The sequence below is a fragment of the Rhinopithecus bieti genome, unplaced genomic scaffold (assembly GCF_001698545.2).
Source record: "Rhinopithecus bieti isolate Rb0 unplaced genomic scaffold, ASM169854v2 scaffold_23276, whole genome shotgun sequence".
NCBI lineage: Eukaryota > Metazoa > Chordata > Mammalia > Primates > Cercopithecidae > Rhinopithecus > Rhinopithecus bieti.
Window position 1 is genome coordinate 2,031,555 of NW_016810868.1, and position 27,294 is coordinate 2,058,848.

General features: G+C 54.6%; 2 protein-coding genes across 2 annotated transcripts in view; both read left to right on the forward strand.

Annotated features, from left to right (window-relative positions):
• The window catches only part of LOC108542846 (sulfhydryl oxidase 2-like), a 24,519-nt gene extending 19,854 nt beyond the window's left edge, over positions 1 to 4,665 (forward strand). The window contains exon 3 of the mRNA XM_017893002.1: positions 4,223 to 4,665. Coding sequence (XP_017748491.1) covers positions 4,223 to 4,425 — 203 coding nt within the window. The 3' untranslated portion in view covers positions 4,426 to 4,665. The remainder of the gene's footprint in view (positions 1 to 4,222) is intronic.
• A 2,417-nt stretch (positions 4,666 to 7,082) lies between these two features.
• Positions 7,083 to 26,070, forward strand: LOC108542920 (sulfhydryl oxidase 2-like). Its single transcript, XM_017893195.1, has 9 exons — positions 7,083 to 7,544; positions 7,697 to 7,787; positions 9,816 to 9,961; positions 12,942 to 13,076; positions 13,299 to 13,428; positions 15,695 to 15,817; positions 17,099 to 17,249; positions 20,956 to 21,144; positions 23,125 to 26,070. The coding sequence occupies exons 1-9, from the start codon at positions 7,258 to 7,260 to the stop codon at positions 23,670 to 23,672; spliced, it is 1,800 nt and encodes a 599-aa protein (XP_017748684.1). The 5' UTR covers positions 7,083 to 7,257; the 3' UTR covers positions 23,673 to 26,070.
• The last annotated feature ends 1,224 nt before the right edge of the window (positions 26,071 to 27,294 follow it).

Genomic DNA, 27,294 nt, shown 5'->3' on the forward strand with positions numbered 1-27,294 from the left:
CACCTGCCTCGGCCTCCCAAAGTGCTGGGATTACAGGCGTGAGCCACCGCGCCCGGCCGGGAGGGTTATTTAAAAAGAGCAGCATTGGCCAGGTGCGGTGACTCACGCCTGTAATCCCAGCACTTTGGGAGGCCGAGACGGGCGGATCACGAGGTCAGGAGATAGAGACCATCCTGGCTAACACGGTGAAACCCCGTCTCTACTAAAAATACAAAAAATTAGCCGGGGGTGGTGGCGGGCGCCTGTAGTCCCAGCTACTCGGGAGGCTGAGGCAGGAGAATGGCATGAACCCGGGAGGCAGAGCTTGCAGTGAGCCGAGATCGCGCCACTGCACTCCAGCCCGGGCAACAGAGTGAGACTCCGTCTCAAACAACAACAAAAAAAGGCAGCACCACCTGGCCTGGGCCCAGACTGTCCAAGCAGCCTTCGCCTGAGGTGCTGGGAGAGTTCCATGGCTGCTGTGCAGGGCGCTGTGTTGCCACCTTGTACCAAGATCCATGGGAAGACAGAAACTAGGAAAATTGCAGGAGAGGTGGCCAGCAGAGGAAAGGGTGTGATGCGGCCAGCGAGTGCCTGGGGCAGCGGGGACGTGCTGTGTGTGTTTTTGTAAGTAACGTGCACTGAGGACAAATCTGAGAAACCACAGATGGGGCCAGATCCCACCGTGAAAACCAAATCCTGGCAAACATCTTGAAACGTTTTCTTCTTCCCGTCTTATGTTTTTGCTGTTTCTAGGCCAGCTTGATCGTGTCACACGGCCGTGATTCTGTTGTGTGTGCAGTTTGGGCTGTCAGAGCAACTTTTTGTTTTCTTACATGTTATTTCTGGGCACAAAGGTGCTTTATTTTTTTATTTTTTATTTTTTATTTTTATTTTTTATTATTAGACTTTAAGTTCTAGGGTACATGTGCACAACGTGCAGGTTTGTTACATATGTATACATGTGCCATGTTGGTGTGCTGCACCCATTAACTCGTCATTTACATTAGGTATCTCTCCTAATGCTATCCCTCCCCTCTTCCCCCACCCCACAGTAGGACCCGGTGTGTAATGATCCCCTTCCAAGTGCTCTCATTGTTCAGTTCCCACTTATGAGTGAGAACATGCAGTGTTTGGTTTTCTGTTCTTGCGATCGTTTGCTGAGAATGATGCCTTCCAGCTGCATCCATGTCCCTACAAAGGACACAAACTCATCCTTTTTTATGGCTGCATAGTATCTGGGCACAAAGGTGCTTTTAAAAAAAAAAAAAAGTGTGGAATAAAAATGTGTCCTAGAAATTCCCAATAAACAGAATGAAACCATGTGGAATTGTGAGCCAGATGAAAGGCTACAGAAAGGAGACACTTTGCCAGGATGCACGGGCCGAGGGGCCGAGGCTGTGGAGGGCTCCACCGGTGAGCAGCCCACGGCGGGGCTGCTGGGAGCACCCTCTGTTTCCGTGTCCCCTGCCGTCTGCTGCGCTGACTGGATGAGAGCGTGAACCCTCTGCCTCAGTTCCATGTGGTCTGAGGCTTGAGGAAGGTGTGGCCGGGGAGGCAGGGAGCTGGCGTGGCTTTTCCCTCATCCACTGAAAGTGGCCTCGAAATATGAATTGGTTTCGCTTAGCCGGCGTGAGCAGGAATGGTATGTGGTCATTGTTTCTGAAAGAGGTTTCTTTGTTGTTGTTGTTGTTGGTTTTAAATTACAGAGAAAAGACCAGTATCTGAAACAAAGCTGTGGTATATTACGTAGAAAAATAGCAATCTGGGCCGGGCGCGGTGGCTCAAGCCTGTAATCCCAGCACTCTGGGAGGCCAAGACGGGCGGATCACGAGGTCAGGAGATCGAGACCATCCTGGCTAACACGGTGAAACCCCGTCTCTACTAAAAAAAAAAAAAAAAAAAAAAAAAGAAAACTAGCCGGGCGAGGTGGCGGGCGCCTGTAGTCCCAGCTACTCGGGAGGCTGAGGCAGGAGAATGGCGTAAACCCGGGAGGCGGAGCTTGCAGTGAGCCGAGATCCAGCCACTGCACTCCAGCCTGGGCGACAGAGCGAGATTCCGTCTCACAAAAAAAGAAAAATAGCAATCTGAACCGCTAACACACACAAGCCTTCATATTTGTAGTGTCTGGTGATACGTTCCGTCTCTTCCAGGCATGCTTTTAACAGGACCTCTGAAGTTTGAGATCATAGCTTGTTCTCAGAGAAGACTTCTTACTCTTTTGACATGATTTATAGTCGAATCATTGATTTAGACAAGTGGTCAGAATCAGAATACAAGTCTACAAAGAACCTTATCAGTGTCTCAGTGACAGGCAGACATACCTGGTCGCAAGGCTGTGCCATGGCACTGTCCCATGTGGCTTGCTCCGTTCCTCCAGGCAGATCCATTTGCTGGGCGCCTGGGTCTTGCCTCTGCACCTGCCTCTCCCATGGCGCGGCGTGCCCTGCCACACTGCTGACTGCCGAGGCCTCCAGGCTCCATGATAGCCAACGCCAATCCCTTGACCCATTGGTGCCCCTTTAGGCTGTCCCCTCAAAGTCTCAGGGCCTGGAAGGGCCCCTACGGGGTGAGGAGCCGGGAAATGTTTGTGAATTGTTGGCAGTGCAATTTCTACATCCCAGAGAAAGAACACAAATCTTTTAAAAAGAAAACCTCACTGGTCAGCTTCAGAAACCATGACTTTGATACTGGTGACTGAAGCACGAGCCGGGCACTCCGCTTCCTCGTGTGAGTCGTTCCTCTGGGTTACAGTGAGGGCAGGTCTCTCTTCACAGAATTGTCCCAGCTCATCATGAACAAACGGTGAGAGATGACACGTCACCATTTCGCTGCAGCCCTAGTGCATTAATGCATTTAGGTCGTGATCACTCAGGAGAGAGGTGTCGCTTGCCTCTGGGTGGGAAGCATGCCCCACTACCTACAAAGTCATCTCACCAAACAAATTAGACAGGCGTCTAGATCTGAGTACCCTGTTACAGAAGAGCCAGGAGTCCAGGGTGCTGTCGGTCAAACCCCAAGAAGGAAAGTGCCAGGACCCATGAGGGCAACCAACAAGCCTGGCTGGGGTCTCGATTCAAACAAACTTTAAACAAATGAACAAATAGGGACTTTTTGTTGTTGTTGTTTTTTAAGACGAGCCTCCGTGTGTCACTGGCTCTCTGTAGCCTCTGCCTTCTGGGCTCAAACGGTCCTCCCACCTCAGCCTCTCGAGTAACTGAGACCACAGGTGTGTGCCACCAATGCCCAGGTAATTTTTTGTGTGTTTTTTTTAAGAGACAGGGTTTTACCGTGTTGCCCAGGCGGGTCTCACACTCCCGAGCTTAAACCTTACCTCCTTGGCCTCCCAAAGTGCTGGGATTCCAGGCGTGAGCTGCCATGCCCAGTGGAGACCCTTCATCTTTCAGAGGCAAAGCCTGGTAGATTTCGTGTGGAAATGACGTGCTGTCTGAGATTTGCTTTGGGACAGTTCTGGAAGTGGGTGGAGGCTTTGGCAAAACAGGATTCACCCTGAACTGGTAATTATTGATCCAAGAGGTAGGATGTGTGGGATTTGTTAAATTTTTATCTCTATTTTATTTTCATGTTAGAAATTTTCCATAGTAAAACTTTAGAGTTAGGAACAAAAAATTAAAGTAAAACTTAAGAGATAGGAACAAAAAATATGGCTCCTTTTAGCCTCCCCAAAATGGCACAGGTGTTCCAGGGTTTGTGGGCAGCGTCTGGGGTGGTGTTGGAAACCACCTCACATGTGTCTGTGCGCGCGTCCTGGCCCTGAAAGAGCCTGCTCAGGTGCTGCCAGTACCTGCTCACTGGAGTGAGAACGTGGGAAAGTTTTTGCCCAACAGCCTGGACCATGTCCGATTAATCTGCACATACGTGCTTGCTGTCCTGATGAAGTGCTGGCCGCCGACAGCCGCTTCTGTAACCAGCGCTTTCATCCATCAGGGTGTCGTTTAATTAGGGGACCGCAGCCCCATCCCTGCTGCATGATGTGCAAGTTCAGCACAAATCCGTTTGTTCTGTGACCATCTGTGGTAGGAGAGGCATCATGCTGTTGGTGGAAGTTCTCTTTCCTAGCTCCACATAGACGCTCTGTGTGGTGAGGGCCTAGCTGATGACATAGAGGGGGTAGGTGGGCTGGTCTCTTAGGTGTCTGCAGCCTGGAGTGGGGACTGCTGGGTCCTGGGCTTCCTGAGAGTTCATTGCTCACCACATTGAGGGTCATGCTCCTGCTTTTCAGACTGGGCCAGCGCCATCCGCGTGGCAGCTCTGGACTGCATGGAAGAGAAGAACCAGGCTGTGTGCCATGACTATGACATCCACTTCTACCCTACCTTCCGGGTGAGTATCACGGGCTGCTTGTCTGTTGAAATTCACCTTCTACCTCACCTTCCGGGTGAGTATCACGGGGTTTCTTGTATGTTGAAATTCGCCACATCATAGTGCCTGTGTTTCGGCCTCTCTGGCTCTCTCCTTAAAACTTCATAGGAATTGTAGGAACTGATGTTTGCTGGGGGCAGCTCTTGTTCTACCCTGTTGTGCTGCAGCAGTGTCTGTGGGACTGTCCATGCTCACACAGCCCCGGTCACATGGAGGGGATGCGTGAAAAGACCCCCTGCAGCCTGCATGGCCAGAGGGCATAAGGACACCAGGAGCACAAGGGCTGGCACCCCAACCTGAAGCCACACATGTGGTCCGTGTACCACGGGGCTCCCCTTGGTGGAACACACACACGCTCACCCATGCACACACACGTGCACACTCATACGCACACACACCCACAGGACCTCCACCTTCCTGAGCCAGGGTCAGCCCCGGAGAAGACAAGGCTGTGCCCGTTGCTCCCACTAGGGGCGCGGCAGAGGTAGCCTGTGACCTGCTTGGCAGGCCCGTGGCATAGCATCGTGTGTACACGCCAGTGCCGGGTCTGCCTCGCTGCATCGCCTTGAGCATGCGGACATCTCCAGAAAGTAGGCCGGGCCTTCGCCCCACCTTCCCAGGAAGCTTGCTGCCCCGTCTTGTCAGCCCTGGTGCCTGTGCGCTGTGTGTGTGGTGTCACGGTTCTCTATGGTTGCCTTTTGCTTATGTTGGGTGCGTGCCCTGTTCACTTGTGCTGGCAGGGCACCTGTGGTCTGCTGCCCTACTATATATAATCAGGTGCGGGCTACGCTGGGCTCGGCTCATCTTTGGGTTCGGTCAGGCTCCCGGCTCCCTCAGGGCTTCCTCGGGGCGGCTGCGTTCTGTCGCCACTTGCTTTTGTCTCTGTCTCTGTCTTCTCTTGCTGTTGTTGTATTATTCGTTCAGGTATGGCTTCCTGTTTTTGTTCCTTAGCTTTCAGACACAGGTCACACTGGGGTGGCTGTGTGTAATACTTTCGGGCCCTTCTTCTTTCCGTTACTTAATTGGGTACGTTGCTCAGTTATCCACTACGATGCTTCATTTTGTTATATGGATTCTCCAGATCTGTATCGTCACTCCTGTAGAACCCCCAGAATCCCCCGTTGCCGGGTCAATGTGGGGGGGCTTCCAGGCCTTTGTGGTCCTGGGAATCTAGCATGGCTGTGTTCATCCGTGGCACGGGAAGTTAGCTGAGGCTGGGAGAGAATGCCGTGGCCGTCTGAACCTTAGGTCTGTGTCTCTACTATACAGACCTGGGCTTGGTGCCAGCGCGCAGGTCAGTTTCATATGGCTCCCCCGTGTGTTTTTGTGTGTGTAGGCTGGTGGGCATGTATGTGGTAAGCACCAGCAGCTTCATTTGCATTTGCCCTGGTGGCTGCGGTGGCCAGCCACATCTGGCCCCTTCTTGGGCTGGGGTGTCACAGTGAAGTGTGCGCTGTCGTCTCACAACTTTCGCCTCCTTGGCTGGCGCGGTGGGCTTTTTCTTACGCCCGACCTCGATCTCCGCCATCCCCTGTAACCTTCGTCTGCGTCACTGTCTTATGATGTGCGCCTTTGATGAAGAAAGTTTTTAATTTTAAACCTAAGAACCGCTTGCATCCCACTCAGAGATACTGCGTGTGTCTCCATCCTCACTGCACGATCTCTGTGTTGTTTAGCAGCTAACGTTAGGGCAGCTCACCATTAGGACACACGCTCACTACCAAGTCCCGGAGAGCCCGTGTCTTTCCAATGATTCCAGCCAAGTTGAACTGTCTTTGCTTCTAGCCCCTGTTGGGTCAGAAGATGTCAATGATGGGAATGCTGATTGGAAGCTAACCCCCTTAGGGCTCACTCCGTAAATCCTGACAGGAACACTAGAATATGGCACAAGACACTGGAAGCGTCGTGGTTTATCATCCATTTATGAAAAGCTTTCCCGAAGGAAATTGAAAGTAAAGCTGCCTCGCCGAAGGTGAGCGGTTGTTTGGTTGCTTAACACATAGGCAGACGGCCGCACGCGAGGCTGCCTCTTTACTTGTTCTGTGTTTTTCCTCTTAGTATTTTTAAAGGCATTTACAAGGAGTTTAGCAAACTGGAGAACAATTTTAAAGGTAATCGGACCATAAGCATTGTATTTTAGTCCCCCTGAGATTCCCCCCCATAAACCTGCTAAGACACGCGGTCCCGGAGGCCGGGGGAGGCCTCCCCCAAGGCCCGGGCCAGCCCTTTGCCTCTGCTGACCTTCCTGCCATGCTTTGCCCTCAAGAGTTCAGACCCCGTTAATAGCTTCAAGAGAATTTTCATTTTGTGATTTGGGCCTTGGCTTGGCCAAATACGGTAATAAAAAACTTTTTCAGAGTAAATTTGTTATTATAAAAATATTTGGAGATGTACAAGATGCACATGTACGCCCACCCCAAATGAATTTTTTGCAATGACCTCACCCAGGCGAGCATCCACCCAGTGTGATGGGACCCCGTAGGCGCACCTGGGGGTGCTCTGGGCTGTAAGCGGCCCTGGTGGAATTGCCTGGCCTGCTCCTTTGCCACGGCCTGGAGGTCTCTGCCTGTAAGTGGGGCCTGGTGGAATTGCCTGGGCCTGGCTCCTCGCGCGCCCTGGGGGGGCTCTGGGGCCTGTAAGTGGCCTGGTGGATATTTGCCTGGCCCTGCTCTTCCGGGCTGCGCCCTGGGGGGGCTCTGGCCTGTAAGTGGCCTGGTGGAATTGCCTGGCCTGCTCCTTGCCACGCCCTGCGGGGGCTCTGCCTGTGAGTGACCCAGTGGAGCTGCCTGGCCTGCTCCTCGCCACGCCGTGTCTTGCCATCTGCCTCTGTTGCCTGTCCATGTGGCCCACCCATGCGTGTCTCATTGCCATGTGGTCTCCAGTTGTGTGAATCCCATGCTGTCCATACCACGCCTGTGGGTGGCATTGGGCACACCTGCTGGGATTGCACACATTGCTGCCACCTGCACCCTGCTGTCTTTGGGCCCCGGGCTGGGACGGGGCTGCTGTCCCTGGGTGTGCGCCTGCCCCTCGAAGACAGCTGCACACACCTCTGACCCTGGTGTGCTTCCGACAGGACCCGACCGAGAGCTGCGAACAGTCAGACAGACCATGATTGACTTCCTGCAGAACCACACGGAAGGAAGGCGGCCGCCTGCCTGCCCGCCCCTGGACCCCATTCAGTGAGTAGCTCCGTGAAGAAGGTGGCTGTTAGACTCACGCTGAGCTGTGCAAGGAATGTAATAGGTTTCTATTAAGTGATGTGGCCACTGGAATGTGGTGGGCAACTCGCTGCTGTTGACAGCACTAAAAGCCTCTTTTTTTCTCTTGAAAGGCCCAGTGATGTTCTTTCCCTCCTTGACCACCGTGGCAGCCATTACGTGGCTATTGTCTTTGAAAGCAACAGCTCCTACCTTGGACGAGAGGTATGGCCTCTGTGTGGGCTCCAGGTGTCACACGTGGTGTGATTGGGGTTGGCGGTGCATCTGTGGTGAGATTCGTGAGTGCCAGTCACCGCGTCGGCGTCTCGTGTCCTGTCTGTGGCTTTAGGTCTTGTTCATTATCAGAAGTGTAGTTAACGTTTCTCAGCAAAGTCACTGGTGTCTGGAGAAGACTGTTAGGAGGAACGAGCTTGGCAGTGGGGGGTGGTTCAGAAGGTGGCCTAACCCCAGGTTTGAAACTGAGAGGGTTTTGCAGAAGAGCTCATTTTATGACAGGCTCAGCTCACCTCGAGGTCATTCTGTATTTTGCGTGTGGTATTGCTGAGATTTTTTCATTGCTATATTCTTTTTTTTTTTGAGACTGAGTCTCGCTCTGTCGCCCGGGCTGGAGTGCAGTGGCCGGATCGCAGCTCACTGCAAGCTCCGCCTCCCGGGTTTACGCCATTCTCCTGCCTCAGCCTCTCGAGTAGCTGGGACTACAGGCGCCCGCCACCACACCCAGCTAGTTTTTTGTATTTTTTAGTAGAGACGGGGTTTCACCATGTTAGCCAGGATGGTACATTGCTATATTCTGAATGCTCAACATTTTGCCAAATCCAAGATTCTATAAAACATAATTTCTGTCATTGTCATACTTTGATTTCACACGTACAGTTCTGAAGCCTCGCTTTTGGCCAAGTCTAAATAAGGTCCAGGGACCAGGTGCAGGGGCAGCCCAGGGAGAGGCATTATTGCCAACAGTCTTTCCGGAGATGAAAGGCCTCACTGCGCACACGTTCGCCCAGCACTCACCCTGTGCTTCTCCTCCTCCTCCTTGCAACTTGATAGGCAACTGTTTTCTGTCCACTGGGGGGGCCTTGCGTTGAATAGAGGAAACAGCTTTGCCCCTACGAGGACTTTTGGAGGCACACTTGGGAAGGAAGCTGCAGACACCTACGCCGTGACCATCTCGCTTCATGCCCTGGCTGCCCTCCTGGCACCCCAGCACTGCCCCTCCAGATTTGGTGGTGACGCCAGGATGCCTTCCCATGGTTGGCCAGGATTCTCCGTGGAGGGCTGAGGAACCACTAGTGGTGTGTGGCTCTCCCAGACCCCTCGCCCTTGTCCCAAGGCCCCTCGTGCCCTTGCTGTCTCAGGTGGGGCCTCTACACATGCAGACCAGAGGCAGGTGTTCCCCGAGCAGAGGTGGGTGTGGGCCCGTTTTGCACGCTCCCCTACCTCCCTGGCATGCTGGTGCGTTCGGGGCAGCCAGGCTCCACCCGTGCAGGAGGAGTGCTCTTTAACACAGAGTCACGGCACGGCCCAGACACCAGTGCGGCCCAAGAGTAGTGATCAGCTCTTCGCAGACACACCCAGCTCAGGAGAGGCACGGCCCCTCAGGGCGCCCAGTTCACCCCTTTAGCCAGGGCCCTTGGTTTGAGGAGCAGCTGGTTGTGTTGCTCTCTAAGATAAGGAAAGATGTACGCCCGATGTGGTGGCGCACACGGGGTTTCTTCCGAAATGCTGAGATGCCAGTCCTGTGCTCTCTCTGCCACCGAGACCCTGTTGCTGCCCCTTCAGCCTGAGCAGAACCAGACAGGAGCAGGGTGGCTGGGGAGGAGCGGCAGCTCGAGGCCTGCTGCCCTGGCCACGAAGCTTCCACAGGTGGGACAGGAGTGTGAGGCCATGGGGCGTGGCTGCTGTGTGCAAGGACTCACTTGACCAGTGTCAGTGTTGTTAGAGGCGCCCTGGTTTTAGAAAGTCAAGTGCAAATTCATGGATAAGGGTGTTCTTTGATTGGTCTGTAAAATTGCCAAATAACACTGGTTTCTGCGCATGGCGTGTGTGCCATCAGTTGCCTTAAAGTGCGGTAAGAATTCAGATGTGCGTGAGGATGTGAGTGAGGGTCTTGCCTGCAGGGGCCACACTTCGTGCCCTTTTGGGAAAGGTTCCCTGCAAGGCTGTGTATCTGCACGTCATGTTTTCTGAGAAGCTACCAGCCCCTGTGGAAGTGTCATTGTGTTCTCACCCCAGGTGATCTTAGACCTGATCCCGTATGAAAGCATCGTGGTGGTCCGGGCGCTGGATGGGGACAAAGCATTTCTGGAGAGGCTCGGTGTTTCCTCAGTGCCTTCGTGTTACCTCATCTACCCAAATGGGTCGCACGGATTGATCAACGTGTGAGTGCCCTGTGGGATCTGGGAACCGCGTGCTGTGCGGAGTGACTGAGCAAAGGCTCCGAGTAGACCATGCAAGTCTGGTGTGAGATCCGGGGAGCCCTGGCCTCTCCACCCCACTTCCCTGGGCAGATTTGGGCCCTGGCTCTCAGCCCTTGGGTATTGCTGATCTGTGCTGTGTTTTGTGGATTTCTGTTTTCTCACTGCTGTGTCCCTGCACCTAGGAGGGGCCTGGCGTGGTGACTCACCCAGAGCCGCAGAGGAAACCGTGGCTAAACCCGCACATGCACACGGGCTGCTGGGCCAGTGCTTCGGGAGCAGCAGATGCTCCTCAAACACGGCTCTGGGTGGACTCTGGGCTGCCGTTTGGTCTGTATCTGGGGCTGGCAGGCAAGCCCATGTGCCTGCCTCTGCAGAATGAGAAGTAGGGGTGGGCGCCAGGCCCTGCCCCTCATGTTCTGCTGTCTTCTCTAAGAACCGCAGAACCTTGGCAAGCCATTTGCCTCTGCGTGGAGTGCTCGTGTGCCCCTCAGATAAGCCCTTTGCCTCTGCGTGGAGTGCTCGTGTGCCCCTCAGATAAGCCCTTTGCCTCTGTGCGGAGTGCCCGTGTGCCCCTCAGATAAGCCCTTTGCCTCTGTGCGGAGTGTGTGCCCCTCAGATAAGCCCTTTGCCTCTGCGTGGAGTGTGTGCCGCTCAGATAAGCCCTTTGCCTCTGCGTGGAGTGTGTGCCCCTCAGATAAGCCCTTTGCCTCTGCGCAGAGTGCCCTTGTGCCCCTCAGATAAACCCAACAAAAAAGTAAACAACTTGAATAAGGTTCGAAAAAGAACAGTGAGAAAAATGAGGCTGGGCACAGGTGCATCGTTTGAGTCTAGGAGTTCAAGACCAGCCCAGGCAATATAGTGAGACCCCGCCTATACCAAAAATAAAAAACTAGCCGGGCCTGGTGGTGTGTGCCTGTAGTCCCAGCTACTCGGGAGGCTGAGGTGGGAGGATCGCTTGAGCCTCAGAGGTCAAGGCTGCAGTGAGCTGAGATCATGCCACTGCACTCCAGCCTGGGCAACAGAGCCAGACCCTGTCTCAAAAAAAGAAAAAGAAAAGAAAAAACAAAAAACGATTGAGAAAGTTAAGTAACGTCCTGAGGCTGGAGGGGACCCGGCCTCCTCACCCTGGGGAGAAGGACAGCATGAGGCCGGCCTGCCCCACACTGGGCGGCCCCTTTCCCTGGCCTGAAGCCGCAGCACCTCCGGCATGTGCAGGTTTAGCCACGGTTGACTCTGTGGCTCTTGGTGACTCACCACACCAGGCTCCTAGGTGCAGGGACACAGCAGTGAAGATAGGACATGTTTCCTGTCTCTTGGGGCTTCCAGTTTAGCCTCTTCAAAGATCGACTGGGGCATAGAGGGCGCCCTACAGAAGCCCCGAAGACCGCAGCTTCTTAGGTATTTTTCTATCCTTTTGAAAAGGCGACCAGGCGTGGTGGCTTACACCTGTCATCCCAGCACTTTGGGAAGCTGAGGTGAGAGGATTACTTGAGCCCAGGAGTCTGAGACCAGCCCAGGTTGATAATGAGACTCCAGACTATGAAAAATAAAACATCAGCTGGGTATGGCGGAGTGTGCCTGTGGCCACAGCTACTTAGGGTGCTGAGGTGGGAGGATCATTTGAGCCCAGGAGGTTGAGGCTGCAGTGAGCTGAGATTGCACCACTGCACTCCAGCCTGGGCAACAGAGCAAGATCCTGTCTCAAAAATAGGTAAGTGAAAATGAAAAAGATAAAGCTGGAATTCAGGGTAACCACAGAGGCTACTGAGCTTGTTAGGAGATGCTCTGAATGCTTGGGGACCCCGCTGTGCTGACAAGGTGGCCCATTCCAGGCCTGGGGCACAGCACTGCCCTTGGCAGAGCGGCCTGAACCACTGCCAGATGTTTGTTTAGTGTTAAAAGTATCATATAGACAACTTCTTAGTGTCAAATAATGTTAGTAGTTTTATAGATATTTTAATATTTTTGCAAATATCACTGCTACATTCTGTCTTTGGAAACAAGCTCCACGTCACACTGAAGTGCTCGATAATGGCATTGAGGGTGTCCTCAGAAGGCGGCTCCACCTTGTCCACACGGGGCGGGCACGCAGGGGGCTCAGTTCCACCCTGTCCACACAGGGCAGGCACGCAGGGGGCTCAACTCTGCCCTGTCCACACAGGGTGGGCACAAGGGGCTCAGCTCCACCCTGTCCACACAGGGAGGGCACACAGGGGGCTCAGCTCCACCTTGTCCGCACAGGGCGGGCACGCAGGGCTCAGCTCCACCCTGTCCACACAGGGCGGGCACACGGGGCTCAGCTCCACCCTGTCCACACAGGGCGGGCACACAGGGGGCTCAGCTCCACCCTGTCCACACAGGGCGGGCATGCGGGGCTCAGCTCCACCCTGTCCACACAGGGAGGGCATGCGGGGCTCAGCTCCACCCTGCCCACACAGGGCGGGCACACAGGAGGCTCAGCTCCACCCTGTCCACACAGGGCGGGCACGCAGGGAACTCAGGGGCCTGACGTGAGGGAGGGGCTGACGTCCACCTCAGGCCCCGACTTCCAGATGCCCCACTCAGGGCTGGCAGCTTGTGGGCGCGTCGGTGAAGGCTCTTAGGCATGTCGGAAATCGCAGTCAGAATAAAGCTGATCTTGGCAGATGCTCAACCCAGCTTTACAAAACGCCTTAAGTTCCCCACAAACATAAATGAGTCATAGTGCTTGTGACAAGTGGAACTGGTTATTAATCTATGGATTTGGTGTCTCCTCTTATCCGCAGGTGGAAGCTCAGCCAGGGCCCAGGCGGGGTGTCGGCTGTCCCCACTGACCCCTGGTCCCCAGTACATGCCCGAAGGATGGATGGGGTGGCCCAGAGCTTTCCTGAATGCCGGGGGCTCCTGCTTCAGGATTTTATAAAGGAGGCTCTTCTCACCTTTGCCTTCTCCTTTCTTGCAGCGGGAAGCCTCTGCGGGCCTTCTTTTCCTCTTACCTGAAGTCATTGCCGGATGTGAGGAAAAAATCGCTTTCCTTGCCTGAAAAGCCAAACGAAGAAGAAAATTCAGAAGTCGTGGTTTGGAGAGAATTTGACAAGCAAGTATTCATTTTGAACTGAAGCCCCCTGGAGACAGCGTGGGTAGACCGAAGGCTGCGTGCGTGCTGGGCGGGCTCACTCAGAAACCCACTCCAGCCGCGGAGGGCCGCTCAGGAGCCCTCCCGGGGGCCCCGGGAGTCCGTGGGGAGGAGCCAGGCCAGGGAGAGGTGCTGTGGAGGGAAAAGTTGGGCATTCCCTGACTCTGTCATGTCCCGTCGTAGGTCCAAGCTGTACACGGCGGACCTGGAATCAGGGCTACACTACCTCCTGCGGGTGGAGCTGGCAGCCCACAAGTCCCTAGCTGGAGCAGAGCTGAAGACACTCAAGGACTTTGTGACTGTCTTGGCTAAGGTTTGGGACGGTTCTGGTCTGGGCTGCGTGTGGGAATTTGGCCCTGCACAGAGTGGGCCCTGGGGGCCAGCGGACCCTGCGGGGCTCCGCCGCCTCCACTGAGGTGCTCTCCGCCTTGCTTTGTCCGCTCAGGCCTGCGCCCCAACTCATTCCACCCATTTCCCGAGCGCCTCCTGCGTCCCATGCTGTTCCCAGCAGTGGGGCTGGGGCGGTGGATGTGGAGAGGGGCGGGGCCATGAGCCAAGCACCTGTTGGAAAAGCCCAGCTCTGGCTTCCTAGAGAGGAGACGGAGGAGGGAACGGAGGCACACACCTCAGCTGGCTCTCAGAGGAGCGCTGCACAGGGGATCGCGGGGAGAGGGAAAGGCAGGGGCCGTGCAGATCCAGGTGGGGTGTGCACCTGCTCTGCCAGCCAGGTTCAGGGAGGGGTCCTGGGGGCTTCACACTCAGCACCATCACAAGCACAGATGTGGTGTCTGAAACCACTGAGAGGGTTGCCAGGAGCGGGCAGAGATGCAGCCCAACAGAGCTCAGGCCTGGCTGTGCCCAGGGTCAGGCCGAAGAGGACCAGCCAAGGAGGTGGCCAGGTGTAACTCCGTGAGCTCAGTTACTTGTTACTGTCTAAATGACCAGGAGGCTTAGGCTTAAACTATTTATCTTGCCAAAAATAAGATGCTAGTGATAGAATAATTTATAGTCAGCACTTTGGATAGAGTTTACTTACAATGTGATTTGTGAAAAGTACAGGAAACCTTGAAGGACCAGAGGCACCTCAGATGGATGCACGAACCCCGCCTCGGCAGGTTCTTACCCCACGGTGCGATCCAGAGTTCAGAAATCTCTAGCTGGCCTCGTTTCCTTTAAGAAAGTGTCCTGCTAATCTGTCCATCATATTAGTGGAGGACAGTGTGGCTCTTAGGGGTGATGGCCGCCGGCCAGCTAATTCGCTGGAGTCGCACAGCTGTCGCGAGGCAGACCTGCTGTCCTCTCCCTGCTTCTCTGTCTTCCCCCTTAGTCTAGTTAGGCCTGGAGCTTTTACACTTGTGCTCTAGGTAACTCCTTAGGCCAGGGTATAAATAAGTTATTCTTTTTTTTTTTCTTCTTTTTTTTTTTTTGAGACAGAGTCTTGCTCAGTCGCCCAGGCTGGAGTGCGGTGGCGCAATCTCGGCTCACTGCAAGCTCCACCTCTCGGGTTCACGCCATTCTCCTGCCTCAGCCTCCCAAGTAGCTGGGACTACAGGCGCCCACCACCACACCTGGCTAATTTTTTTGTATTTTTAGTAGAGACGGGGTTTCACCATTTTAGCCAGGATGGTTTCGATCTCCTGACCTCGTGATCCCCCCGTCTCGGCCTCCCAAAGTGCTGAGATTACAGGCTGAGCCACTGCGCCCGGCCGTAAGTTATTCTTAATATTTTTCTGACATTTACTTGGATGTCCAAAATAAATTTGATACTGGTAAATTAATCGTACTTTTTCACCTACGTGGGAGAGTAATATATTGGACTGAGCTAAAGATGCCAGCGTTTCTGGTCTGGCATCGCCACCATGAGCTTCAGCTCGGGTTTGAGGAGCTCTTTTGGTGGCCAGCGTTTCTGGTCTGGCATTGCCACTTGTGAGATTTCAACTCGGGTTTTCGGAGCTCTTTCGGCAGCCTGCGTTTTGCACGGTTTGTGGTGCAGCAGCTGATCAGAGTTCCTCCTAAAAAGACAGAGCCCTGGGATCTTCTCAGCGAGATGCCTCCCTAAGCTGTGTTGATGTCAGCCAGCCTCACGGCCCACACGAGGCCACAGGCAGTTAGCCCCGGCTGCTGGCGCCTGTGCACTGCCGCACACCCTTCACACAGTCGGCGATGACGGAGGGGAAGCCTAGCGGGCAGGCAGGTGGGGTCAGCGCAGCAACTCGTGAGGAAGGCAGAAATAAATCAGCAAGCCCCCGCCAGTTCCATGATGAGTCACACACCGTGACCTTGCCTGTCATCTGGAGGGAGTGAGGCCGTGGGCACAGGTGGGTGAGCTGCAGGCATGGGCTGGAGAAAGGCATGGCCATGGGCACAGGCTGTCCTGGGGAGAGGCGCTGGCTGGACGCCTGCCCCACAGCCCCTCAGGTTTCCTGCCTCCCATCAGAGAAACGCGAGTTCTGAGAGGCCCCGTCCTAGGTTCAGCCCCTCCGCAGATGGAGTTACTTGTCCTCGGAGGTGTTGTGCCCGGTGGTGGGGGCGGGCCCGGGTTGTGTCTCTAGCTCTCCAGTGGCTCCTTCCTCGTGCAGCTGTTCCCTGGACGACCGCCAGTCAGGAAGCTGTTGGAGATGCTGCAGGAGTGGCTGGCCAGCCTTCCCCTGGACAGGATCCCCTACAACGCCGTGCTCGACCTGGTCAACAACAAGATGCGGGTGAGCCCCAGAACCCTTGCCAGCCACGCTGCGCCCTCCTTCCCTCGCCCTTAGCTGGTGCGTCTCCCTGCTCAGGGCCCGGGCTCCGCTGTGAGGAAGGGGAGCGGTGACTTACTGTCTCCATGACAGTGTCATGGCTACAGCCTCGTGTCTGCCTTGGCAGCGTCATGCTGAGGCTTCAGTTTGAGGACAGCTCACCAAAAGTGCACTGTGACCACCTGTCCTTTGGACAAAATGGGGTTTTCTCAAGCAATGTAGTACTTGGGCTTTTTAAGTTTGTAGTAAGCCAATCTAACGAAAAATGATGTATTCAGTAAGTGTGGGCAGTCCTGCCAGAGCTTTCCCCAAGACCAGCTGCCAGCAGGTGCCAGTCTTCACTCAGGGGACCAGCACCCTGAGAGGTCCTGGCACTCCCTCTTGCCGTTCCCTCCTTAGTCCAGATCAGCAGCTTCTCTGTGGCCCCCAGAGCATTTAGTCGCGGGCAGTAAACCCACCATGTGCTTGTCCGACGCCCCGTGGCCAGCGTGGTCAGTGGCACACAGCAGGTCTTTTGGGAATCCTATAAGGTGCACTTATCGTGCTGTGACTTTGCCAGCTTTGTCATTCGCTGGCTGCAGCTGAGAAGCAGACAGTGCTGGGCTTCTTGCCTGAGTCTGTCTTCCACCTTGACTCCACTCTGAGCTCGAGGTCGTGGGCGCACCCTCTCACGTGACTGTGACGTATGACATCTCCCTCGAGCGCGCGTCCTGGGCTCAGGAGTCCTTAGGGAGGGAAAGGTTGATGAGACAGAAAACCAAACCGAACGGAATCTGCCTGGGGCTCACAGCCCTCCAGGCCAGCAGTCACCCGCTCCGATGGCCACCTCATTACTTCTCCAAAGTGAACGCACTTTGTTTCTTCTGGCCGAGAATTATTTGATGGTTGAGCTTTTTTATGTTGTTAGTTGCCTTTTTTCTTAATACTGTCCTTACAACTAATTCTAATTTAAAAGAAAAGGTAAATACTTTTTATGCTTAACACTACTGGTTTATCAGTGTGCAGAAGAACTCTCCCTTCTCTTCAGAGTGGCCTGAGAGCTCCTTTAGTAAAGGAGACCATTTCCTCGTTTATTTTATTGAATTTGAATTTGCGTACGGTAGGAGGCACAGATCTTGTGTGTGCAGTTGATACAGCTTCAGTAAACCACACCCCCATTAACCACCCCCCCAGTCAAGAAGGTATCTGTCGACTGTTTTTAATTTCAACAATTTTATTCTTTGGGTTGTTTTTTTTTTTCCCCAGATTTCTGGAATATTCCTTACTAATCACATAAAGTGGGTTGGATGTCAAGGAAGCCGAGCTGAGTTGAGGGGTTACCCGTGTTCTCTCTGGAAACTGTTCCACACTTTGACTGTTGAAGCCTCAACCCACCCTGATGCCCTGGTTGGCACAGGTAAGCTGTCCCTGTACAGGCCGGAGGGGCTGACGGACTGCCTAACACGTTAACCCAGGCGGTGTGTGCAAAGGTGCGTACTACTGTATGTGAGGCAGCATGTCTCCAGGGCACCAAGGCAGGGGAACCGCACTTCAGGCTCCGCCCACAGGCAGCTTACCCAGGGCTGTGGCTGCGGGGGCACGAGTTCCCCTTGTCAGAACTCACAAGGATGTGCGTGGCTAACGTGCAGGAAATAAACCATGGAGAAGAAAGGGAATGCTGGCTGGGAATTTTCCTGCAGTGTAAACTCCCTGTTTTTTGCTTTAAAAAGACAGAATAAGTGAAATCTATTTGGAGAGGTGTTTTCATTATCAGCTGTTACATAACAAATCACCCCGAAATTTAGCAGCCAGAACTTCCCATGGTGGTGAGCTCACAGTTTCTGAGGGTCGGGCGTGGCCTCATCTGGATCCTCCTCAGGATTGGTCAGGCTGCAATCGGAGTGTCAGCGGGGCCTGGGGGGTCACCCGAGACCCACCTAGGGAGAGTGGATTCCCAGCACCCTCACGGGGCAGAGAGCAGGGCACACCTCCTTGCACATGGCTTCCCTAAGGCCCTGAGCTCCATGCTGGCTGTTGACTGCAGACCACGCTTAGGGCCTCTCCGTGGGGCAGCTCATATCATAGCAGCAAGCCTCATCAGCGAGCCAGTGAGAGGGTGCCCATCCGAGGATGACACTCCGTCACCTCTGTCAGATGCTGCTCATTAGTCAGTCACCAGGCCCAGGCCACTCGCAGGGGGTGGACATTACAGGAGGGGTGAGTATAGGTGGCATGATCTCTGGGGACCGTCACGGAGGCTGCCCACCACAAGGGGTTAAAACCTATAAAACTTTGAAGTTGGATTTAATAATTTTCAATTACTAGGAAATAGATAAAATGAAATTTTCTGTCCTTTACAGAACACTAGAGTATGTATTGGATTTTTTATTCCCTCTGAATTTTGTTGTGTGTGTGCCTCTCAGTTGAAGCAGTGATTCAGGTTCATTAATGTTTACTTTAAAGCTGAAGTGGAGTCTTGACTCACACCGTTCAATACTCTTTCCAGTAAAATTCTCAAATTCTTTTACAGTTATTTTTTTACCACAGAACAAACTAACCTAAAATGCTGGGGCTTAAAGCAGCCACCACTGTGTTTGCTTATCATGCTGTGGGTCAGCAATTTAGACTGGGCTCGGCCAGGCGGTTCTTCTGTGAGTTGCTACTTGGGCTCACCTGCGTGTCTGCCTTCATCTGGTGGCAGCTGGTCAGTCCAGGGGACCTTGGAATGCCTCGTACTCCTGAATGTGGTTTCCCCACCAAGTAGCACCAGGTTCAGGCAGGACCCCCTGAGAGGCCTCAGTGTGGAGTCACATAGTATCACTTCTGCCATATCTTGTTGATCCAGCCTAAATTCGTGGTGGGAGAAATAGATTCCACCTGTTAATGGGAGAAGCAGCAAAGTCACATTGCCAGAGAGTGTCCTGGGATGGGGGCACTGTAGTGGCCATCTGAAAATCTACTGTTTTGGCCCTCCTCAAGGTGACATTGGATTACTGCTTCTTGAGGGTCTGGTTGGGGGAGACGGTGGGTTTTAACCTCAAATCCTTTTTTATAATGATACAGAAAAAAAGAGTAGTATGTTTTCAGGGAGAAACGTTAGGAGCTGTCTAAACAGAAATGGAAATCAGAGCATCCACACTGCCTGATCCAACGCCCAGCCAGACCATGTAAACCTGATTCTGGGCTATGCACAAGGTTCACACCTGTAATCCCAGCACTGGAGGTTGCAGTGAGCCGAGATCATGCCACTGCATTCCAGCCTGGGCAAAAGCAAGACTGTCTCAAAAAAAATAAAATAAAATAACTGTTTCTGAAACATGAGGCTGAGTTAGGAAACCTCACGTTTACACATGGAAAGTTCTGGTGAGGAGATGAGCTGACATGCCATCCCCCTTTCCATCTGCCCTGATCACACGGGCACACGCAGGCCTGAGCCGACACGCCGTCCTCCTTTCCATCTGCTCTCATCACACGGGCACATGTGGGCATGAGGAATGGCTCCTTGAAGGCAGTGTGGGTACAGTGTTGGCTGAGGGAAGAAGTTGAATGACCAGGGTATTTGATTGTAAACTATGCTAGCACCGGGCCTTGTGTAGTGGAATTGTAAGAGCAGCGTGATGGCAAAGCATACCGCTGACAAGACCCTCAGCGCTCCTTCCTCCCATCAGCATATTGGAAGCAGCCTCCAGGAGTAGCCTCCTGCCAAGAGAATTGGGTCAGTGGCGACCACAGGATTAAGTCTTGGAAGGTTTTTCTTCTCTTTAGTGTATGTTTAAGCCCCATCTAGTAAAATGCCTGCGAAGGCCTCTAATCCCCCCACAGGTAGAGGTTTATGGTTCTTGTCCACTTTAAAGATTAGGGTGGCCCCATGCTTGCGGTGATGTGGGGAAGAGGGAGGGGGATTACGTGGAGATGCAAGGCAGATGTCCGTGGACCCCTCCCGGCAGGAGAGCAGGGCAGACGGGCCAGGTCACGGGGCCGGCCTGAGACACCGCCCAGCTGCCTGTGGACACACTCACGGCCGAGGAGGAGGTGGTCTGCTCTACTCTCACCTTCTCTGGGTGAAATAAACAAGAAGTGTCGGGATTAAGGATCGACCAGGACGCTGAGATCGGGGCCTGCATGCAGCTGTGCTTTGCAGGGAGCCACAACAAGCGTCAGGCCTTCGCTTGTGCGGGAAGCTCCCCCAGGGCCTGCTGTCCATGAAGACGGATTCATTTGCGAAAGCATGTCTTTCTTTAATGCTGACATGTAATCTGTTTTAATCTCATGGGTCTCCTGTCTGTGCGTTCAAGCTCCCGTGTTGGTCGTCTGAGCGGGGACTGCTGAGCCCTGCCCCGTGCTGCCCCCTTGGTTTTCTTAGGGGTTCCCCTTGGGTGCGGTGCTGGCCACTTCCTGCCGCCTGCGGGCAGGGCTTTGCTTTCCTGAGACGTGCGTTCATTCACAGCATCTGCGCAGGCACCCCGGCCTGTCCACGGCTGTTTTTACGTTTGGTGGCACAGACTCTGGCTTGTGGGTACACCCGTCCCTGTGCCTGCCCACCCGCTCCACATCCTCACGCCCGTGGCTGGCAGCAGCCTAGAGTCACTTCCTAAGGCCGTGTCCCCACTTGGGCTGGTGTCCTGCAGGGCTTTCAAACACGACAGCCGCAGATTTAGAATGAGCAGCATCATTGCCTTGGCACCAGCCTCTGGGAGTTACTTGTAGGGCAAGAGAGACTGCACCCAGCTGGCAAATCCCGGGGAAGAACCATTGCTTGGCACTGTGGGCATTCTGGCACAGATGCCCGGAAGCCTGGTGGGAGGTGCGAGGAGCTCCTGGAAAGGCTCCTTGGGGCCCTGGCAGCCGAGTCTGTGGCTCATCCTGGCACGTCCATCCTCTGGGCTGTCCATGGTCATCGTGTCTCCAGACACTGCAGCACCCGTGGGCATGGTGGGCATCTTGGCAGGTGCTGAGTCCTGGTCTGTGCCCACAGCCTGAGGCCCCGGGGAGACGAGGTGGCTTCCCGACACGTCAGGAGCAGTTTCCCCCAAGGCTCTCTGGACAGGCGTGGGGTCAGGTGATCCCCACGCACCTGCCATCGTCAGCATCTGCCGTTGTCAGCGGTGTTTCTTCCCCTGCAGGCTTTGAAGACGACCCCCAGGCTGTGCTGCAGACGATGAGGAGGTACATTCACACCTTCTTTGGGTGTAAGAAATGTGGTGAGCACTTTGAGGAAATGGCTAAAGAATCCATGGACTCGGTGAAAACCCCAGACCAAGCCATCCTCTGGCTTTGGAAGAAGCATAATGTGGTGAACGGCCGCCTGGCAGGTGAGAAGCCCCTGGGCGTGGGGGCTCAGCACGGGCGGAGGGAGGCCCTGGTCCTGGGACAGCACGGATGGCATGGCTGCGGTGGGGCTTGTCCCTAAGCTTTGCGGCCTCGTGCCACCCACTGTGCTGATGGGATCAGGACTTGGGTGGCTGGGAGCTGTCAGAGCCGCAGCCTTTCCCAGGCTGCTTCTGTCCCTGGCTTTCTAGATGGTTCTCTCACTCGGGGGGCTCTTGGACCCTCGTGGAAATGGGTGTGGCTCTTTCTGCCCCCGTCAGTGCCCACTGGTGCCCGTTAGACTCTGAGGATGTTTTTGACTCTGGAAAGCTTGGAACGTGATTAATTTTTGATGAGGAATTTTAGTAGTATGAGAATTTGTTGTCCAAACGTAAACCAAACCTCTCAAAGTGGTTTTGTTAAAAAAAAATAATTAAATAGAGCACATGTGTTTTCTCAGAGTCAAGTACTTCAAACTGTTCCTAAATCAGTGGCAGATTAAAATTAGGCTTAAAATAATTCCACTGAGAAATAAATCTTAATAGAGATGAATAGAAAATGCCACTAAACTACTGGTTTTATTTAATCCACTGTATTAGAAAAACATATTACAGCTGAAGCACTAAAGAAATTGGTTTTTCTTTGGCCTGAGCCTGACTGCTGGGGCCGGGGTCATGTGGCGAAGGCACCGCGTGTCTGTGGGATTTGTTCCCTCGATCAGCGCAGCTCCTCTGCCTCTCCACTCTGGCAGCCTCTGCATCGCCGCCGCCCACAGAGCTCCGTGTGCTTTCCCTGAGCCATCGGTGCTGAGGCAGTAGGACCAGGACCCTCACCAGGCCTGCCTGGACCTGGAGCCCCTGCTGTTACCTGTGGCCCCAGCCTGCATGTGCCCCCACCACTCTAGTCATGAGGCTGCAGCAGAAAGGGGCCTTACAGCCCAGTGTGACTGTCCTTCCCGAGATTCCCACCCCACCCAGTCCCACCTCCAGCCTGTGCTTCGAGACCCAAGCTCCTGGGAGGCCCCTCGGAGATCTGCCCAGGGTCTTCTGCCCAGGACTTGCGCCTTACTTGACAGTGCTTTGAGGTTCTGGCCGCTTCTGACCAAGCGCCGCTGGTCTGTGCTTGTCCCCTCTGGCTTCGTGTGCAACACCTGGCACCGGTTAGCAGGATAGGCAGTCAGTGACTGGCCCGAGTAGGGCATCTCTTGATTTCAGGCACGTGTGAAGTCCCCCAGACAAATGTGGTTGCGTTTACATTCACTTCTGGAAGCTCTCTGAGGGTGGCCGGGTGTCAGCAAGTCGGCTCGCAGGGGCTCCGAGAGTTGGGAGGCGCCGTCTGCCACGGCTTCTGCATGACGGATGCCTGTTGGGCCCGGGAGTGAGCAGGTGTCACTTTGGAAACGAGTTTTGGAGATCTTGAAGGGATTTGTAGTCTGGAAAGGGCCACTGTATCTGAAGTGCAGTGGAAATTCATTGCTGCCCCTCTGCCCTTTCCCGAAGGTCCACCTGAGGCCCACTGTCCATAGAGCCCAGGTGGTTGGAGCACTGTGGGAGTGGTCCTCAGGTGCACCGTCAGGAAAGGGCAGAGGGGCAGCAGTGAGGGGAGGGGCACACAGGCAGCACTGTGTGGACAAAGGCCTCGAGGTGAGAGCTGCATGCTCCGTTTTGGAAGCAGAGTGCTGGGTGGTTTGGGACAGGTGCGGTCTGGGAAGTGGCGGAGGCTGAGTGTGTAGCGTCCCCTTACTCGCAGGCATGGGAACCGGCAGAGGGGAACATGTGCGCAGGGGCCTGCAGAAGCAGGATGTTACCTGGGCCGCACTGCAAGGGAAGGGTGGTGGGAAGGGCAGGGAGGGAGGCCTGGCAGGACCCTGGGCCGGGGCAGCGGAGGCCCGTGGTGGGTGGGAGTGGGAGTCCGGTTGCCTCACGCTGCACGTGGCTCCACAAAGCCCCCTTACCTCGGGCTCTCCCGCTTCCTTTCCTTCCTAGGCCATCTGAGTGAGGATCCCAGGTTTCCAAAGCTTCAGTGGCCCACTCCGGACCTCTGCCCAGCCTGCCATGAGGAAATTAAGGGCCTGGCCAGCTGGGATGAAGGCCACGTGCTCACATTCCTGAAGCAGCACTACAACCGTGACAACCTCTTAGACACGTATTCTGCAGACCAGGCGGATTCCGGTGAAGGAGGAACCCTGGCCAGGGGTGAGGAAGAGGAGAAAAGACTCACCCCCCCGGAGATGCCCCATGGAGACCGAGACGCCCAGAGCGTCCGTCCACCCAGTGCCCTGGGCCCCAGGCCTGCCCTTCCAGACAGCTTGCACCACAGCTTGGACATGAAACTCCAGAATCTGGATGGGCCCGGGGCCCACAAGGAGGTGGGGGGCGCTGCACCCTTCCTGGGGGTTGACTTCTCCAGCCTGGACATGAGTCTCTGTGTCGTGCTGTACGTGGCCTCGTCCCTGTTCCTCATGGTGATGTACTTCTTCTTCCGGGTGAGGTCCAGGCGGTGGAAGGTCAAGCACCACCACCCGGCCGTGTGAGTGCCCGGTCACTGCCAGCCATGGCGGAAGCTCCCTTGGAGGCAGCCCTGCCCTGTGCCCCCTGCAGCTTTAACATTGATGATCAGGGATTTTATAAACATGTGGGCCTGCTTTCACGTCGGATGGCATCTTTTGGCTTCCAAGTCCTGGTTTTACAAACGCTCTTCTAACAAGGGAAGAACACGGGGTAATTTTGTGGGGATGTTTGCATTCCTGGAATTCTCAAGTCTGTTCATGCTCCTTTTGCAGGTCCTACAGCAAAAAGACTTTGGTATTTTTACTCTTCTAGATCTAAAAAAGAGGGTAGGGAGTCCAGGCCAAATAGTGTTCCCCACACACTTTCATCTCGTTTCCTCGACTCTGCCTCATCCTGCAAGGCCTTCTTTTTGTATTTGGAGAAGAACCTCGCCTGTACCCCCCGCAGCTCCTGGCTCCCCCCCCAGCACCCTCCACTCCTCTCACCCCCCCTGCACCCTCCACTCCCCTCGCCCCCCTCTGCTTCCCCCGTGCCCCCTGCCCCAGGCTGCCAAGTGTTTTCCTTTAGTCGGGCGGGGACAGGGCAGAGCTCCAGGGACTATCCTGTGCTTGTGGCTGCTTCCCTAGGGCAGGCTCCTGAGGGCTCTCGGTGTTTCACGCCAGATGTGGGGAATTCAACAGGGGAGGAGCCACGGAATTCTGTGGCTGTGCTGCATTTCAGAAAATAACCCCACGAGGCCTTGGGCAGTGGACTTGGGGGTTGGAAGGATGGCGGCTCATTTAACCCTCAGGCAGCGCTTTTGTCTATCTGGTAACAAGAGAGAGGCAGGTAAATGGGGGCCATTTGGCCGCTGGTCCCTGGAGGGCAGCTCTGGGATCAGTGGGCAGTGCTCAGAGCAGAGGTCCCTCTGTTGGGGGGTGGGGAGGAGAGCGGTCTGCCCTTGGGAGCACAGGCCCCAGGGAGACTTCTAAAGCCTCCTGTGTTGTCTGCTCGTCACCCAGCACCAGAGGCGCCTGCCACACACTCAAGCATCTCACTCTGGGCCCGTGGAGAGGCGGAGGTGGCAGGGGCCTGCACCACCAGGCTTCTTTGCCTGAAGCTATTTTGGGAAGGGTTTCCACACAGGCCCTGATCTCCCAAGCTTTGGTCATGATTTCCTTTACCATTTCATAATCTTAAACATTGTTTTTAAACCCAAAACATTTAGTGGTCAATTGCTTCTGAAGATTTAAACAAATACACTATTTCTGGGAACATTTATATTGAGATTCTTTGTGGCTGCTGGTGTGTCTCACAGGCAAAATTTGATTCGGCTAAAATAGACTCATGTATTTGTGTGCCCGTGTGTGTGTGAGAGAGAGAGAGACTTTGACAGTTGTAAGTATTTTTTCCGCTTTGCCTACTTTATGTTGTGTACTCCTGTGTTTACTAACGAGTTGATCACATGGATGTATTCATAAGACCCCTGTAATACTGATGTGACTGTTGCCGCTTAAGAAAAAAAGTCAACAGCTGATTCCTTAAACAACTGTCACAGAATGGCTGTGCTGAGAACGCTGCCCAGGGCCCTGCAGCTGGTGGCAGAGGTGCCTGGTGGGAGAGGTGTGTGGTAGGAGAGGTGTGTGGTGGGAGAGGTGTCTGGTGCCTCAGCCTCCTGCTTCACGTCTCTCACTCGAGAGTTGCTTCTGGTTTCACACTTTTTAGTCCCTCTGTGCTTTAGCAGCCGTGACCTTGCCTTCATCGCTTCATCCAGTGCTGGCCTGGGTTGTTGAAGAAACCAGAGTGTTTCTCTTTCAGTTTGAAAACCAGGCAGGTTTACACATGGGTTTCAGTGTATTTGCCTTTGAACCCTTTAAACTTTTGCCTCTTGGCTAGTGTTGAATATATTCAGCTGGGGTGGCCTGGGGTGGCCTGGGGTGGTGGTGTGGTTTACCGTAACGTCTCCAGCTTCAGCCTTTCCAGAAACCCTTGTGGAGGGCAGTGTTGGCTGCAGGTTTCATCGTCATATTGCAGTTCGAGGTCACCACTCTTTGGGGGACAAGCTTGCGTCCTGCTGAGGGGCAGGATTTTCAGCAGAGCGTCAGTGGTGGGGCTGGGCCATCGTGGAGGTGGCCTCGGGTTGTAATGCCGTGCCCAAACACCTCGTGTGGCCTGTTCAGAGCTGGATGCCGCCTTTAGGCAACGTTTAGAGTCTATTTTCTAAAGTTTTAAGTATTTTAAGAGGTATTGAGACTAATGAATATAATATAGTTCAGTAATTTAAATGCTTATTTATTTTCAATGGAAGGATTTTTATTAAAAAGAAGCAAATCGACATGGAAATGTCAGTGAAATTTCTTACCCGCAAGGAAAGCGAACATTTTGTATTTAAGTAAACTATGAGGTGCACATTTTAATAAAGAAATCTGAGATTTGAAAAAATGGTGATTCTTTTGAAGTGTGAACCAGCTCTACCAATGGGAGTTGTGGTAGAGGCGGTGGGTGCAGAACGGACCCTCTTTCTGTTCACGGACTGGACATCTGAAATCCTACAATTTCTTCTGTCGAAGGAGACAGCCCAAGGGTCAGATGGAAAGTGAAAGATGGAAATCAGTGATAGATCATCTCCCTGGAGCTGATCTGGGGGAGACTGTCACAGGACAAGACCCTTGATTTTATACAGATTAAAGGGCAGCTGAGATGCATGTAAATACACACTTCAAAGTGCATGCGCGGCAGCCCAGCCTGAGGGCGCCTCAGAGGAACCTAGCCTGTGTCAGCGGCCACCCCTCTGCTTCCTGGGTTTGAGTGTCCCGCTAAGGCTGAGTTTGTGGTGCTCTGTGGGGTGCCCTTGACCCCTTGTTTTCTTCTGCCCAACCCCCACTTTTGTTGTGCCGGTGGGGGCGGGGCAGTGGTCTCCAACAGTCTGCTCTGTGGCTTTGGAGGAGTCCTGTTGGCACCTCCCTGGCCAGGCTGTGCAGAGGCTGGCAGGAACTCAGTCCCTCGGCAGGCACGAAGCAGACACCAGCCTGGGTGTGTGCTGGGCAATTCCTTCAGGCCCTGCCTATGCCCAAGGTCTTCAGTCTGAGCAGTGCTTTTGTTAGGCGGGGCTGCAGGTGCCCCTCCTCCTGGCAGCCTGAGGGGTGCGGGCTGAGCTCTTCCCAGAAGTTGGAGGTTGAGTTCAAGGAGGTTAAGAGTGGAAAGTTCCTGGACCAGCAAAACACCTGCAGGAGAGTGCCCCAGTGAGCCCTGGGCTGGAGGTGATCAGACAAGGGGCTGCCCTGGGGCACGGCCTGCGCACTGCTTTCCAGAGGCTGCACGCCAGAAGGGTAGGGTCAGCAGCCTCCTGCCCCGCGGCTGGACGACCCGTTTGCTGCGAATCTCGGCGAATCCCAGCGCCTCAGCGGGGCCTGGAGCTTAGGGAGGAGCGGGCGCGGCCACCCTGGGTCTCAGTGGGGCGAGGGCGGGGGCTGCCCCGAGAGCGGCCCAACCCAGCCAGGGAGGGAGGCGCGCCCGACGCTGCCCGCCCGAGCACCGGGGAGGGGACAGAGGCGGGGTGGGGACCGGGGCGGCGAGAGGGGCCCCGGGAGGTGGGCGGGCGCGCGGGAGGGGCGGGCAACGGGCGCCTCCTTCAGCACCGCGGACAGCGCCCGGCCCAGTGGCTTT